At 42.0% G+C, this 13694-nt stretch overlaps 1 protein-coding gene across 2 annotated transcripts in view; it reads left to right on the forward strand.

Annotated features, from left to right (window-relative positions):
* Positions 1–13694, forward strand: part of LOC133610386 (zinc finger CCHC domain-containing protein 24-like) — a 33999-nt gene that overhangs the window by 2004 nt on the left and 18301 nt on the right. Inside the window, exons 2-4 of one of the 2 annotated variants that reach the window (XM_061966589.2) lie at positions 342–691; positions 4333–4632; positions 11375–11581. In XM_061966589.2, coding sequence (XP_061822573.2) covers positions 4465–4632; positions 11375–11581 — 375 coding nt within the window. In that variant the 5' untranslated portion in view covers positions 342–691; positions 4333–4464. The remainder of the gene's footprint in view (positions 1–341; positions 692–4332; positions 4633–11374; positions 11582–13694) is intronic. The other variant, XM_061966590.2, reaches the window with a different exon arrangement.

The following is a 13694-nucleotide window of genomic DNA, read 5'->3' on the forward strand; positions in this document are numbered from 1 at the left end:
GGTGGTATAGCTCTGTTGGTAGAGCGGCCGTGCCAGCAACTTGAGGGTTCCAGGTTCGATTCCCGCTTCCGCCATCCTAGTCACTGCCGTTGTGTCCTTGGGCAAGACACTTTACCCACCTGCTCCCAGTGCCACCCACCACACTGGTTTAAATGTAACTTAGATATTGGGTTTCACTATGTAAAGTGCTTTGAGTCTCTAGAGAAAAAGCTCTATATATAATTCACTTCACACTATTTTATTTAGAAAGTATAAATAACGACAAATAAAAGTAGAATAGTATTATCGCAACATCCATCCATCCATCCATTGTCTACCGCTTGTCCCTTTTGGGGTTACAGGGGGTGCTGGAGCCTATGTCAGCTGCATTCGGGCGGAAGGCGAGATACACCCTGGACAAGTCACCACCTCATCACAGGGCCAACACAGATAGACAGACAACATTCACACTCACATTCACACCCTAGGGCCAATGTAGTGTTGCCAATCAACCTATCCCCAGGTGCATGTCTTTGGAGGTGGGAGGAAGCCGGAGTACCCGGAGGAAACTCACGCAGTCATGGGGAGAACATGCAAACTCCACACAGAAAGATCCCGAGCCCGGGATTGAACCCAGGACTGCTCAGGACCTTCGTAGTGTGAGGCACATGCACTAACCCCTGGTTCACCGTGCTGCCCATTACCGCAACATGTAAGTGTAAAAAAAACCCACCAACATTATGATTTGTACATTTTCAGAATGTGCTTGTTCTATTTTTAAACAAAGAAAACAATCTGAAGTTGTCTTTATTTTTAAGTTATCGTGCCGTAATTTTACCAGTCTGGCCCACTTGGGAGTAGATTTTTCTCCATGTGGGCCCCCGATCTAAAATTAGTTTGACACCCCTGTGCTAATTGCATCATAATCATCATCATCATCATAATCATCTGGTGGCATTTTTGCATCGCGACCCACCTATTGGAGACCCCTGTCTTAAAACATCCATCCATCTATCCATTTTCTACAGTTTGTTCCTCAGCTTTATCAGTATCACGCTTCAAACCCCACTTTCAAAAGCTGTGCACTACAAAAGCTAATCTTGACTTCTTCATTTTGATTTAAAAAAAACCCACACAAATTGTTAATTTATTTTTGTTTTCTACCTTAGTTAATGTTGCTGATATATTTGAATAATGTATTATGAATTGAGTTTATTTAATTGTATTTTTTATTTTTTAATATTAAGTGATTCAAGTTAGTAAAAAAAATGTTATGGTTTAAATAAAGAATTTTTTTTTAAATTTCAGGCAAATGGATGCACTAAATGTTCATATGTTGTTGATATTCAGTGTTTTATAGTTCATAGTTAATATTGTAAATCCCACTTTCTTAATTTTCATGTACATTTTGGGTGTCCCATTCAGTAAAAAAAACTGTAAAATCCCATTCCGTTTTTTTGAGGTGGTCTGTCATAAGTTTTTTAGAACTCTATCAGACATTGTGACTTTTGGTGTTATAGTTCCTGAAAAAAAGGGACCCAAACACGCAGCAGATTTTTACAGCTAAATGTATATATATCATTTATACACATTTTGTCTCTCAATGTGGCCCCCGAGTCAAAATATTTGCCCAGCTCTGTACTACTGTATTTAGTATTAATGTATTAAGTATTATGGTACTATAGCACAGGTGTCAAAACTCAAGGGCCGTGAAATAATGTGTGTCTTTTCTTACTGAACGTATTCAACTTTACACGATGACAGAAAAAAGTTGATCTAATAATCATCCATCTTTCCTCCGTTTATCAAAAGTGGGGTCGCGGGGGCAGCAGCCTAAGCAGAGAAGCCCAGACTTTTATCTCCCTGCAGCTGCCTTGTCCAGCTCTTCCCGGGGGATCCCGAGGCGTTCCCCAGGCCAGCGTGTACTGGGACTTCCACGCGCCCTAAACACCTCCCCAGGGAGGCGTCCGGGGGGCATTCTGACCGATGACCGAACCATATTATCTAATGTTGCACCAAATATTTAAATGATCATCCATTCCAAACATCTTTTGTTAAAATCAAGATAAAAACTTAAATATCTGCTAGACTTGTGATTTTAAAGCAAGTTATCCATCAAATTGTACACTGTAAAAATGTTTTTTTTATTGTAAAGTCTCTTGATTTTACCGTAACAAAACTGACAGTTCAATAATTCAAGTCGGTCAAAAAAAAATTATATTTCAAATAAGGTTAAAAAATGTTTTTATTTCAAGCAAATTGATGCACTTTAAGTATTTGTTTCAGATTAAAAGCAATGTTAGTAAAGGTACTCTCTTTTGTAAGTTGATCCATATTTTGTAATTTTTTGTTTTCTTGAAAAAGGATGCAAAGGTGTACTTATCACAATTTCATAGACAAATTATACTATTTATAGTCGCGTGGGGGCGGGGGGGCGTAGGAGACAATAATTGAGAAGCACTGGCGTAACAATAATTGAGATATATTACTGAATTTTGAGTGTGTGAATGTTGTCTGTCTGTCTGTGTTAGCCCTGTGATGAGGTGGCGACTTGTCCAGGGTGTACCCCGCCTTCCGCCCGAATGCAGCTGCGATAGGCTCCACAGCGATAGCACAAGCGGTAGAAAAATGGATGGATGGATGAATTTTACTGCAAAACAAAAAAACGGTGGTATCGTTTTTCCAGTTACAGTAATACACTGTAAAAACAACAACTGTAGATTTTGCAGTAAAAACAGTGGTACTGTTTTTCCATTTCCATGTAAATATTGTAAAAAAAAAAATTGTACATTTTACGGTAAAATTTGGGCAACCGTTTTTTACTGTAAAATCGACAGATTCATTTTTACAGTGTACGTAAAAAAAATAATTGTGTAATTGGGCTATTTACATTTATGTGTTATTTACTGTTACAAGTAAGTGGCCCTCCTGTATTATAGTATGTAGATACATTTTATGTATCTACATACTATACAGAAAATGTACATACTATACCGAAATGTACATACTATACCGAAAAGGTACATACTATACCAGGGCTGCCTTTTGTCACCGATTCTGTTCAGAACTTTTATGGACAGAATTTGTAGGCGCAGTCAGGGCATCGAAGGGATCTCGTTTGGTGGCTGCATTATTAGGTCTCTGCTTTTTGCAGATGATGTGGTCCTGATGGCTTCATCTGGCCAGGATCTTCAGCTCTCACTGGATCGGTTCACAGCCGAGTGTGAAGCAACTGGGATGAGAATCAGCACCTCCAAGTCCGAGTCCATGGTTCTTGCCCGGAAAAGGGTGGAGTGCCAACTCCGGGTTGGGGAGAACTTGCCCCAAGTGGAGGAGTTCAAGTACCTAGGAGTCTTGTTCACGAGTGAGGGAAGAGTGGATCGTGAGATCGACAGGCGGATCGGTGCGCCGTCTTCAGTAATGCAGACGCTGTATCGATCCGTTGTGGTGAAGAAGGAGCTGAGCCGGAAGGCAAAGCTCTCAATTTACCGGTCGATCTACGTTCCCATCCTCGCCTATGGTCATGAGCTTTGGGTTATGACCGAAAGGACAAGATCACGGGTACAAGCGGCCGAAATGAGTTTCCTCCGCCGGGTGGCGGGGCTCTCCCTTAGAGATAGGGTGAGAAGCTCTGCCATCCGGGGGGAGCTCAAAGTAAAGCCGCTGCTCCTCCACATCGAGAGGAGCCAGATGAGGTGGTTCGGGCATTTGGTCAGGATGCCACCCGAACGCCTCCCTAGGGAGGTGTTTAGGGCACGTCTGACCGGTAGGAGGCCACGGGGAAGACCCAGGACACGTTGGCAAGACTATGTCTCCTGTCTGGCCTGGGAACGCCTCAGGATCCCTTGGGAAGAGCTGGACAAAGTGGCTGGGGAGAGGGAAGTCTGGGCTTCCCTGCTTAGGCTGCTGCCGAGTCATACCAAAGACTATAAAAATTGGACCCATTACCTCCCTGCTTGGCACTCAGCATCAAAGGTTGGAATTGGGGGTTAAATCACCAAAAATGATTCCCGGGCGCGGCAACCGCTGCTGCTCACTGCTCTCATCACCTCCCAGAGGGTGATCAAGGGTGATGGGTCAAATGCACACCTAGTGTGTGTGTGAGACAATCATTGGTACTTTAACTTTTTAACTTTAATTATTCCAACATTGCACGGTGTTGCCATACTCAGTGTGAACACTAGGGCGCAGCAGAGCGCACATTTACATCCGAAAAGTCGCTTTGTTCGCTGCTGGAAAATTGACTTTATTAACTTCTAGCTTGCTGCGTGTTTTACATAATAAAAAAAAGAAAATAAATGTTGGCTTCGGGATGAAAAAAAGTTGCTCCTTGACTTTGCACGGACGCTGCAGGCGGAGTCTCCGTCGCCCCCCACATTACACCCATCCAGCTGCAGGGGGAACTTAGGCAAAGAGGGGCGACCCAGCCAGACTGCCGCACTCTCAGCGGCGCTTCTGACGGAGCTCAGGCCGAGCAGAGGCGTCATGATGTCGGCTATGGAGACGTCGGCGTGCCGGCCTGCTGCAGCACATCTGCTCAACTGGGTCTACATGTCCCTGCAGGACGACGCCCGGGACTCGAACCACTCGGAGCCCACTGCTGCTGACCTGACCACCAACTACCTGAACAACTTCTTGCACCTGAGGACCGAGGTATATTTATTTGTTCATCACTTTTGGACTTTTCTCCTTGCTTTTGCACTTTTCAAAGTACAAAGTTGTTGAGCTATTACAGTGCTGTATGCTGGCATACTGTATTGACTGTAGGAAACTATACAAATTCATGTTGTAGACGACAACGACGCATCCCACCAGGCATCCTCCAATTGTTTTCGTCTGTAGAAGAAAAGCTTAAACATTGCCAACGGTCATAAAAGTGTGAAAAATGCCTTAAAAATGTTAAGGGGTGTCCAAAGTACGGACATAACTAGTACGTTTTTGATTAGAAAACAAACAAAAACCACAAAGGAAAAATGGAACCAGCCCAATCAAAAATGTGACCTGAACACCAAAATGGCTGATTACGGTGTTTGATGAACAAACGTACACATTTTGAGTGTGCTAAAGTCGTAGTATAATATTGGTACTAATAAAGAATAATAACAAAAATGTATCAAATTACATTGTATTGTTTTTTGTTACTTTCCGGTGTATGTATGGATGTAGAGACGGTAGGCAAGTGCAGAAAAGAAGCCCTCTTTATTAGGGAAACGCAGGTAACCATAAAAAAACCAGGCGTATGACACGTACATGAAGGGATAACGTTGAGGTACAAAATAATCCAGTCCCAAAAAAGCCGCCTGATTGGCAACCAGGGACAGGCAAAGGAAGGAGTGGTGGCAAATTAGGGCAAACAGGATGTGGAATGAAAAATTAATGCACGGGACAGGAAATAATACAAAATACAAGAAAGTAATACCGTAATAACTGTCATGAAAATATTTTGTATGTACAAAAAAGTACAAAGTGGCCCCTGCAGTGTTCAACTTTTCTATATGCGGCCCTTGATGGAAAATGTTTGGACACCCATCCATCCATCCATCCATTTTCTACCGCTTATTCCCTTCGGGGTCACGGGGGGCGCTGGAGCCTATCTCAGCTACAATCGGGCGGAAGGCGGAGTACACCCTGGACAAGTCGCCACCTCATCGCAGGGCCAACACAGATAGACAGACAACATTCACACTCCTGCCTTAAAATCATGGAAGCTATACTTTTCTTAAAATGTGTCATAGCCTATTCCGTGTTGTTGTAGAGATGAAACTGTAAAAATATATCACAATTATTATTACGCCAGTCCCTCTAAATTATTGTTCCCCCCGTATGCCCACCGCGGATATAAATAGTATCATTTGTCTATGAAATTGTGATAAGTACACCTCTGCATAGCATTGTATCCTTATTAATCATTCAAGAAAACAAAAAAATAAAAAATATGGATCAATTTACAACAAGGAGTAACTTTACTAACATTGTTTTTAATCTGGAACAGAGAGATTTAAAGTGCATCAATTTGCCTGAAATAAAAACATTTTTAAATCTTATTTAAAATATATATATTTTTTGGAATTACTTGAATTATTAGATACTGAAAAAATAATAAAATAAACTTAATAAATAATGATAGTCAAATCGATCAATGAGCAAGTTTTGTAATGCACAGCATTTCAAAGCGGGGTTTGAAGCATGATACTGATAAAGCATGTACCCCCTGGGGAATTACAGAATTATATGCAAGTGTATGTTTTAATTATAGTATGTTAAACTAAATCAAAATAAAAATAAAATTAAAGTTTGATTGAAAAAGTATAAAAATCGTTTTGTAGTGGAGGGGGCTTCAAAATACATTTCTGCTTCGAGCCCCAGTTGCAGATATCAATAACATTGTGATATTTTTCAGATTTGCACGTGTACTTTGGTTGTAATCGTCTTTGTTGGAGCAAAAATATTTACCTCATAGACAACAAACAGTTTTTAATCACTCAACACAATACATGTTGAGTGTGCACTGGATAGAATGCGTGTTGGAATTGGCCTGGTTGTTAACATAAGATTGGCAATACAAGTTAAAAAGAGTGTCGGACTTTGTGTGACTTCTTCGGCAAGGTATAATACATTATAATATTTGTATTTGTTTTCCCCCGAAAAGTGAATTATATTTATGTAGTGCTTTTCTCGAGAGACTCAAAGCGCTTTATATAGTGAGCTACATTTTTAAATAAGTGTGGGTGGCACTGGGAGTAGGTGGGTAAAGTGTCTTGCCCCAGGTCACAACAGCAGTGACTAGGATGACAGAAGCGGGGCTCGAACCTGGAACCCTCAAGTGGCTGGCACGACCTGTCTACCAACTGAGCCACGCCGCCCCTCCTATTTTAGGTGTGGCGGCTTTTATTTTGCTGCGGCGATGCGCCACGATCAATTACTTTAAGAGGAAACCCTGTTGTACTTAGCAGCCTGGACAGAGCGACAAACGGCAAGGCTGTTTTGCCAAAGCCAACTCGGCGGTGTGTAACTAAGTAAAATAAAATATATGATTCTCGAATTCTTATCTATTACGATTCTGAATCGTTTAAAAAATTTTCAAAAATAGATTTTTAAAAAGCTGTATTTTAGGCCACGTCTGGTTTTATCGTATACCAAATAATATAATAATAATATACACTATATATAGTTTAAAAAAAGAAAGAAAGAAAAAAAAGATTATATATATATATATATATATATATATATATATATATTTATGTATACATATATTGCGAGAATCCTGTTGAATCGATTACGAATCGAATCGTCACACCAAGAATCGGGTTGGAATTGAACCGTAAATTGTTGCAAGATTCACAGCCCTACAAAATATGCATGATTATATTTATTGACTTATTTTTGACTGGCAGGAGCGCTGTTTTGTCGGCTACGCCACGACTCCCCCCCACTCTTTTTCAACCTTGCGATTAAAACGATTAAAAAACAAGTCCCTCTGCCGCAGCAGGGATTGTCAGTGTGTGACGGCGCCGGGTATCCAGAGTCACGGTCACCCTCGGGTGCCACAACGCGACAACAACGGCGGCGATTGTGCGGCGCGAGTAGCGGCATTCGGCTCCGTTTAAGAATGTCGTTTTGTTCGGGGTCAGGAAATTGACACGCTTGCCTGACAGTACACGCATCTGCCAGGAGATAATGGCGAGCTCTGTTTGAGGGGCGGACAGGAAGATGAATCAGTCTGACGGAGTTTCATTGAAGAAATCCGTCAATGACACTCGACTGTACCTTTCCAACAGGCGTGTTCAACTTGTTTTCCTTGAGGGCCACATCGCATTAATGGTAACAGTGGTTAAAATATACAAAACCCAAAACCAGTGAAGTTGGCACGTTGTGTAAATGGTAAATAAAAACAGAATACAATGATTTGCAAATCCTTTTCAACTTATATTCAATTGAATAGACTGCAATTAGCTCATTTGGAATTTGATGGCTGCAACATGTTTCAAAAAAAGCTGGCACAAGTGTCAAAAAAGACTGAGAAAGTTCAGGAATGCTCGTCAAACACTTATTTGGAACATCCCACAGGTGAACAGGCTAATTGGGAACAGGTGGGTGGCATGATTGGGTATAAAAGCAGCTTCCATGAAATGCTCAGTCATTAACAAACAAGGATGGGGCGAGGGTCACCACTTTGTGAACAAATGTGTGAGCAAATTGTCGAACAGTTTAAGAACAACATTTCTCAACCAGCTATTGCAAGGAATTTAGGGATTTCACCATCTACGGTCCATAATATCCTCAAAAGGTTCAGAGAATCTGGAGAAATCACTGCACTTAAGTGATGATATTACGGACCTTCCATCCCTCAGGCGGTACTGCATCAAAAAGCGACATCGGTGTGTAAAGGATATCACCACATGGACTCAGGAACACTTCAGAAAACCACTGTCAGTAACTACAGTTGGTCGCTACATCTGTAAGTGCAAGTTAAAACTCTACTATGCAAAGCAAAATACATTTATAAACAACACCCAGAAATGCCGCCGACTTCGCTGGGCCCGAGCTCATCTAAGATGGACTAATGCAAAGTGGAAAAGTGTTCTGTGGTCTGACGAGTACATATTTCAAATTGTTTTTGGAAACTGTGGACGTCGTGTCCTCCGGACCAAAGAGGAAAAGAACCATCCGGATTGTTCGAGGCGCAAAGTTGAAAAGCCAGCATCTGTGATGGTATGGGGGTGTATTAGTGCCCAAGACATGGGTAACTTACACATCTGTTAAGGCGCCATTAATGCTGAAAGGTACATACAGGTTTTGGAGCAACATACTGTATGTTGCCATCCAAGCAACGTTATCATGGACGTCCCTGCTTATTTCAGCAACACAATGCCAAGCCACGTGTTACAAGAGCGTGGCTTCTAGAGATGCGCGGTTTGCGGACACAACCGCGGAGTCCGCGGATTATCCGCGGATCGGGCGGATGAAATTAAAAAAACTAAGATTTTATCCGCTCGCGGGTCGGGTCGGGCGGATTAATTTTTTTTTTTTTTTTTTTTTTTTGCGGGTGGCAGTTAAACCAATTGGGAAATATATATACATAGTTAAATGTTGTTACCCACATACGAAAAACGAGCAGGCACCTGCTGCATATGCCACAACAGAAGAAAAAAAAAGAAAAGAGATGGACACTTTTACGGAGCGGAGAAGGGACGCCTCGCCGGGGTCCTGGACCGAGGCCCCTTCCCCCGAGAGGGCCCCACCGGGAGCCGTAGCTGAAGCGATCCGCGAGAAGGGCCCGACGCACGTCCAGGGTCACTACCGCGCCCACCGCACCGACACCCCGCCTCGTCCGCTTTCGCCGCGGCCGGCGTCACGCGCAGCAGGTAAGCAGCTTACCTGCCCGCCACCCCCGTGGCCGGGGGCTCGTAACATGGGTCACTCCGCGCGCTCCGCCCGCGCAGCTTACCTGCTTGCCACCCCTGTTGCCGGGGGCGCGTAACAGGGGTCACTCCGCGCGTAGTGCGCTCATGAAAGGGGTGGGGCTCACCCTGGTTGATATAGAGAGCAGGACGGTGGCCATGGAAGTTGGAACCCGCTAAGGAGTGTGTAACAACCCACCTGCCGAATCAACTAGCCCTGAAAATGGATGGCGCTGGAGCGTGGGCCCATATCTGGCCGTCGCCGGCAGCGAGACGCGCTTGGAGGTGCGCTCAGCGCGGCTCCCATATGATTGCGCACTGGTGTGCGTCTGGGTCGTGACAGCGTGGCACGCGAATGTCTGTGCATTGGATCAGTCTCCTTTCTTTAACAGGCAAAAGCTTTATAACCTCACCATACCTGCCAACTTTTAAATCAGAAAAACCTAGTAGCCAGGGTCCAAGGGCCGCAGGCCCCGGTAGGTCCAGGACAAAGTCCTGGTGGGGGGTTCAGGCTTCACCCCCCGACGCAAAATGATTATTAGCATTCAGACAGGTTAAAATGTTGCTAAAACCATCACTTTTCTATCAGTCACAGTGACTTTTCAAAACAAAAATATTACAGCAAAAATCATATGGGTTGATTGACATGTTTATTCTGTAAGCTAACTTCAATAGTTTGAAATTATTTTGACAGTTAATGCCAGTTATCCTGTCAACCTTTCACAAGACTTCAATTTGTTAATTGAAAGTATAAATAGTATAAACACTTTTTACAGTATGTCGTGCTGTGAAATACAGCCGACAGGATTGCGCATGCGGTGCAGGAGAACAAAGGACTTCTTTCATTTAAGGTTTGTGATAAACCATCAAACTCATTCGTTAAAAGGACTCTATAGTAATATAAAGCGAATTTTTCTGGACATTATCATGCAAGAAAAGTTTATTTTTGGGATCGCGATCACCGCGTAATGATTTTTAAAGGTTGCATTACATTATTAACTGTCCCATGTGATCAGCCAGTGCGATTGGAAGTCCATGCTCAATTATTGCCTCCGTAAATAAAACTTCGGCATTTATCACATCCAAAGAATCTGTTTGGGCGACGAAAAACGTTGAAAGTTTTCCACTTGTATCGCTAGCAACGGCATTAGACTTGTGTTTTTTTGTCCCAACGTGGTCTTTTACATCGCTAATTCCTCCGTGTCCGATCGAAAAATCTTGTCTGCACAAGGTGCAATTCGCGTAGTTTTCACCCTTTTTTTTAATTTTTTTATTAATATTAGATATATAACAACGGGCGGATGGTGGGCGGGTGAAGTTCTGATCAAACGTTACATCGGGTGGATGGCGGATGGTTGACGACTTTCTGACGCGGTTGCGGATGAAATAATTGCCTATCCGCGCATCTCTAGTGGCTTCATAGTAAAAGAGTGCGGGTACTAGACTGGCCTGCCTGTAGTCCAGACCTGTCTCCCATTGAAAATGTGTGGCGCATTATGAAGCCTAAAATACCACAACGGAGACCCCCGGACTTTGAACAACTTAAGCTGTACATCAAGCAGGAATGGGAAAGAATTCCACCTGAAAAGCTTCAAAAATTGATCTCAGTTCCCAAACGTTTACTGAGTGTTGTTAAAAGGAAAGGCCATGTAACACAGTGGTAAAATGCCCCTGTGCCAACTTTTTTGCAATGTGTTGCTGCCATTAAATTCTAAATTAATGATTAATTGCCAAAAAAAATTAAGTTTCTCTATTCGAACATTAAATATCTTGTCTTTGCAGTCTATTCAATTGAAAAGGATTTGCAAATCATTGTATTCTGTTTTTATTTACCATTTACATAACGTGCCAACTTCACTGGTTTTGTAAATGTACAAGGATATTATTACACAATTGCCTATGCCAGTGATTCTCAAAATGTGGTACGGTACGCGGGTGGCATGTACTTACCTATCATTTAGCGTGCTTTCCTTTTTGCTGCTCTTCTCCGCCAGTCCTTCAACAACAACCTGTGCAAGGTTTCCTCGCCCCACGGTTCCCTGGGCAACATCGTGGAAGGCCTGAGCTGTCTGGCGGACCACTTCTCCAACCTCTCCCTGTCCCCCGACTCCCGCAAGCACGGCAGCAAGAGGCCTCCTCCGCCAAACTACCTTTGCCACCTTTGCTTCAACAAGGGTCACTACATCAAAGATTGTCCACAGGTAAGATGGCCACCGAGACAATTTACCTGGCTTTAGGTCTCCTAAAGATGTTTGATGATATTCCAAGAGTGTGACCCTAGAGCAGGTGTGCTCAAAGTGCGGCCCCAGTGGCTTGGTTTGGCCCACCAAATTTAATGAGTATTCATACTGACTTCTTTCAAGCTCGCTAGAGGCATCCCGATTTGATACTGATATCGGATATCAGTCTGATATCAGTATTGGGTTATATTGGCTTGTCCCATTTTATTATTGTGCAGAGCTGGACAGCCAGTTAACATCTAAATGTCCTCCAGTAAACACAAAAGGTTGCTATTTTCTTCTATTTTAGTCAAGTCATTTACAAAAGGTCCCGATCCATTATTAAAATCTGATATTGGCAAAAAATATCGATCATATCTGCTTGCATCTATAAATCTCTGATATCGGGGCTCCAAAAACAATAAGTTCTGCAGAGAGATGTCCGATATTATCGGCCGATAAATGCTTTAAAATGTAATGTCGGAAATTATCGGTATCATTTTTTAAATTATCAGTATCGTTTTTTTTTTTTTTTTAATTTTTTTTTTTTAAATCAACATAAAAAACACAAGATACACTTACAATTAGTGCACCAACCCAAAAAACTAATTCACACAAAAAGGTTGTTTCTTTCTGTTATTAATATTCTGGTTCCTACATTATATATCAATATATATCAATACAGTCTGCAGGGATACAGTCCGTAAGCACACATGATTGTGCGTGCTGCTGGTCCACTAATAGTACTAACCTTTAACAGTTAATTTTACTCATTTTCATTAATTACTAGTTTCTATGTAACTGTTTTTATATTGTTTTACTTTCTTTTTTAATTCAAGAAAATGTTTTAAATTTATTGATCTTATTTTATTTAATTAATTTTTTTAAAAAGGACCTTATCTTTACCATACCTGGTTGTCCAAATTAAGCATAATAATGTGTTAATTCCACGACTGCATATATCGGTATCGGTTGATATCGGTATCGGTAATTAAGAGTTGGACAATATCGGAAATCGGCAAAAAAGCCATTATCGGACATCCCTAGTTCTGCAGCATGTTTACTCATTTATCTGCTTTTTTTAATAAGCACAAAATGTTGCCCTTTTCTTGTATTCTAGTCAAGTCATTTACAAAAGGCAAACATGGTAGGCTGTCGGCTGCTAGCAGCTACACAACAGCTAAGCGTGGAAGTAGACATAGGGAAATAAGTGTTCTTAATTGGACAATGTTGCAGTCGAAAACCCAACATTGGTCAATATAAACAAGTATTACATCATTATAGTTGCATATTACTTACAAAGTCTCTAGGCTACTAGGAGCTAGCAGCTACACAACAGCTAAGCGTGCAAGCTAGACATAGGTAATAAGTAGAGATGTCCGATAATGATGATAATGATAATGATGTCCGCTTTTTTGTCGATATCAGATATTCCGATATTGTCCAACTCTTAATTACCGATTCCTATATCAACTGATACCAATATATACAATCATGGAATTAACACATTATTATGCCTAATTTTGTTGTGATGCCCCGCTGGATGCATTAAACAATGTAACAAGGTTTTCCAAAATAAATCAACTCAAGTTATGGAAAAAAATGCCAACATGGCACTGCCATATTTATTATTAAAGGCACAAAGTGCTTTTTTTTTTTTAACATGCCTCAAAACAGCAGCTTGGAATTTGGGACATGCATGGGGAGGTTGAGGTGGGCGGGGTTGGAGGGGTAGGGGTTAGCGGGGGTGTATATTGTAGTGTCCCGGAAGAGTTAGTGCTGCAAGAGGTTCTGGGTATTTGTTCTGTTGTGTTTATGTTGTGTTACGGTGCGGATGTTCTCCCGAAATGTGTTTGTCATTCTTGTTTGGTGTGGGTTCACAGTGTGGCGCATATTTGTAACAGTGTTAAAGTTGTTTATACGGCCACCCTCAGTGTGACCTGTATGGCTGTTGACCAATTATGAATTGCATTCATTTGTGTGTGAAAAGCCGTAGATATTATGTGACTGGACCGGCACGCAAAGGCAGTGCCTTTCAGGTTTATTGGCGCTCTGTACTCCTTCCTACATCCGTGTACACAGCGGCGTTTTAAAA

This window comes from Nerophis lumbriciformis, linkage group LG11 (assembly GCF_033978685.3).
Source record: "Nerophis lumbriciformis linkage group LG11, RoL_Nlum_v2.1, whole genome shotgun sequence".
NCBI lineage: Eukaryota > Metazoa > Chordata > Actinopteri > Syngnathiformes > Syngnathidae > Nerophis > Nerophis lumbriciformis.